This window comes from Varanus komodoensis, unplaced genomic scaffold (genome assembly GCF_004798865.1).
Source record: "Varanus komodoensis strain SLA01 unplaced genomic scaffold, ASM479886v1 scaffold5, whole genome shotgun sequence".
NCBI lineage: Eukaryota > Metazoa > Chordata > Lepidosauria > Squamata > Varanidae > Varanus > Varanus komodoensis.
Window position 1 is genome coordinate 43,988,470 of NW_025336087.1, and position 2,692 is coordinate 43,991,161.

At 34.0% G+C, this 2,692-nt stretch overlaps 1 protein-coding gene across 1 annotated transcript in view; it reads right to left on the reverse strand.

Moving 5' to 3' along the window:
• Positions 1-1,619: 1,619 nt before the first annotated feature.
• RMI1 (RecQ mediated genome instability 1) overlaps positions 1,620-2,692 on the reverse strand; it is a 3,796-nt gene continuing 2,723 nt past the window's right edge. The window contains exon 3 of the mRNA XM_044446903.1: positions 1,620-2,692. This exon is cut by the window's right edge and continues 57 nt beyond it. Within this exon, the coding sequence (XP_044302838.1) occupies positions 2,000-2,692 (693 nt within the window). The 3' untranslated portion in view covers positions 1,620-1,999.

A 2,692-nucleotide genomic window follows, 5' to 3' on the forward strand; every position in this document is an offset into this window, starting at 1 on the left:
CAAGCTCATCATTAGCTTGTCATTATAATTAATATAATTAATGTTAGCAATTATATTATTCACATTAGAAATATTTTCTTTTAATCACCATAAAAATAATTGCTTTTTCTCCAGTGATCTTCTGCTAAACATTTTCAGTGTCTCTTAAAATCCATTACCCAAGTTTAAGATACACCCATTCAATCAATAATTAATGTGGCAATCTTAATGTCACATGTTAACATACAGCAACTTCATCCACTATTACGGTTTTCAGCAAAATAGAGGAACCAACTAGTTCCTTCAGACCAAAATATATTATTCTAGCCTGAATTGTGACTATTTGACATACTCTCTACCCACATGAAAGCTGTTATACTAAAATCATCACTGCTAGTCTAGGAGGCCTAGCCCAGTGGTCATTCCTAGATTTGGTCAGTACACAATTATCCAACATAAAATGTTTTGAACCCATAAAATGTGTTCACTGCATGTTTGGGGTAAAGAAGGCTGCATTCAGAACCTAGTTTTATCAGATGACTGGTGCCATCAGATTTCATCTGTTGCATGAATACATTAAAACATCCTTGATGAAAAAGCATATACACAGCTCACTGCTATGTACTAGGATTTGCAGAATGAGGTCTTTGCCTTTTATTGTTATACTTCAGTAAAATTAGATCAAACTAGGCAACCTCTTTGGATGCATGATCACATTTGCCAATTTGAGAAACTGCCCTTGGTACCACCACAAAGTAGCTGTCATAAGAGAAATAGCTAATTAATCCAGACTAAAATACCAAGTGTAAGGAAGTGGTAAATTGTGAATCCTAGGACACCGAATGCATAGTCTTCCATGTTCACAGAATGCAATCCGGCAACCACCCATAGATGCTTTCTGTCGCAAATACATCCCACAGCCATTCAGTCTCTCATTTCCATACGCATTCACCTCATGTATCCATCATGTATACCCACCATCTTCATTTCCTAAGAACATCTCTGAACTCCACAAGCAGTCCAAAGGTATTCATGGAAGACGAAAATGGTTGGAGGCCTTCACTATGAGAAGGATTCGTGCAGGTAGTAAGGATTTTTTTTTAAGTTGGATGGGTAGAATGCCTCAGCAGATGCCAAGAAAGGCATGGAGAGCAGCATGCTGCCTACCTCAAATTAGATTTTTTTTTAAAAAACTGCCATTCCATGCTTGCATATTTTAATTAAAAACAGACAAATTAAAACTGCCACAAGTATTTGCTATGGCTAAATGATCTGTTAATTTATATGCATACACATCTTTAATTTCATTTATTAAAGCTGCTGTAATACAGCTACCTTCCTGGATGAAATTCCGATTGAACTCAGTAGAATTTATTTTGAGTAATTATGTATAGACTGGCACTGAACACTTCTCATGTCTAGCTATGCATTTTTCAGAACTTATCATAAACAGGGAAGCAATGCAAAATATGACAAGATACTGTTAAATGTTTTTGTACCTACATTATAGCTTGTATAGGCACTGTTGTGTAGTATCAAAAATTAACGTGTGGTTATCTGTATGGATAACATCTGTTCTTTTTGTATATAATACAAAAGTCAGCTTGGTTATCTTTGAATTTCTAAGCTTGAAAACTTAGTTTATTGTATTTATGTAGTTTTTTATTTCAGTTTTTCAAGATGCATATGTATATATGACATGATGTGCAAATGCCTTAAAATTAACTGAATAATGTGTTACAATCTACACAGAATAAAAGGTCTAAGGAATGAGCATGTTATGTTAGATTACTACTTTTCTCAAAACCTTGTTTTCTTTGTATTTTGAGAAAGTATTTACTATATACACAAAGCAAGTCACTAAAACTGACACACATCTTGGGTACAGAAAAGGAAGCATATTCCAGTATTAAAATATTTCATCATATTCTTTCACTGACTTTCTTTTAAAAGCAACAGAACAGCATCATAGTCCAACATCTATTTTGATGTAATTTTCCAGGGATTTCAAAGTTGGCGCTTAAGCATTATCTATATATACACGTCTTCTTAAATCATTCAAATCATTTATGTTAATGTCTTGCAAAACTATTACTGTTGGTTTTGTCTGAGTGGGATTAAATTCAATGGTGATCAAACAACAGAGGTCTATTAGTTCTCTTTGGCAGTTCTGTAAACCCTCCTTAAGCTTTGAGCATTGGACAGGATCTTTTCTTAATTGTTTCATTTCAAGCACTGAAAACCCGATTAAGCTTGTTAGGATCTCATCAGCAAAATCAACTTCTAGATAAGCTGTACCGTCAGATATTTTTGCTGTTATGTTCCAGAAGCCATCATTACTTCTGAGATTTCCTGTAAGCGTTACTATAAATGCTTTAACTTTCACAGTGATAACGCCTATGGGCTTGCTACTTAGTAAGATTGATAAATATGTGAAAGGAGTACTATCTAGCCTAATGTTGTGGCACTTATTCTTTATTCTGTAGGTCTGCATATAGTCAGAACATTTTTCAAGTCCTGCATCAACATCTGTTAATTCGTTTTTAGAGATACTGAAGGAGTTTTCATTGTTTTTACTATTTCTCTCTTGGGTAAGCTTTTCTCGAAAGTAGTCATCTAAGTTCTGTGCATGTTGTACATTATGTTTTACAGAAAAATCTTTTATGTTCTTTTTGAAGATATCACAAATTGCACTTTCTCCATCTTTCTTTTG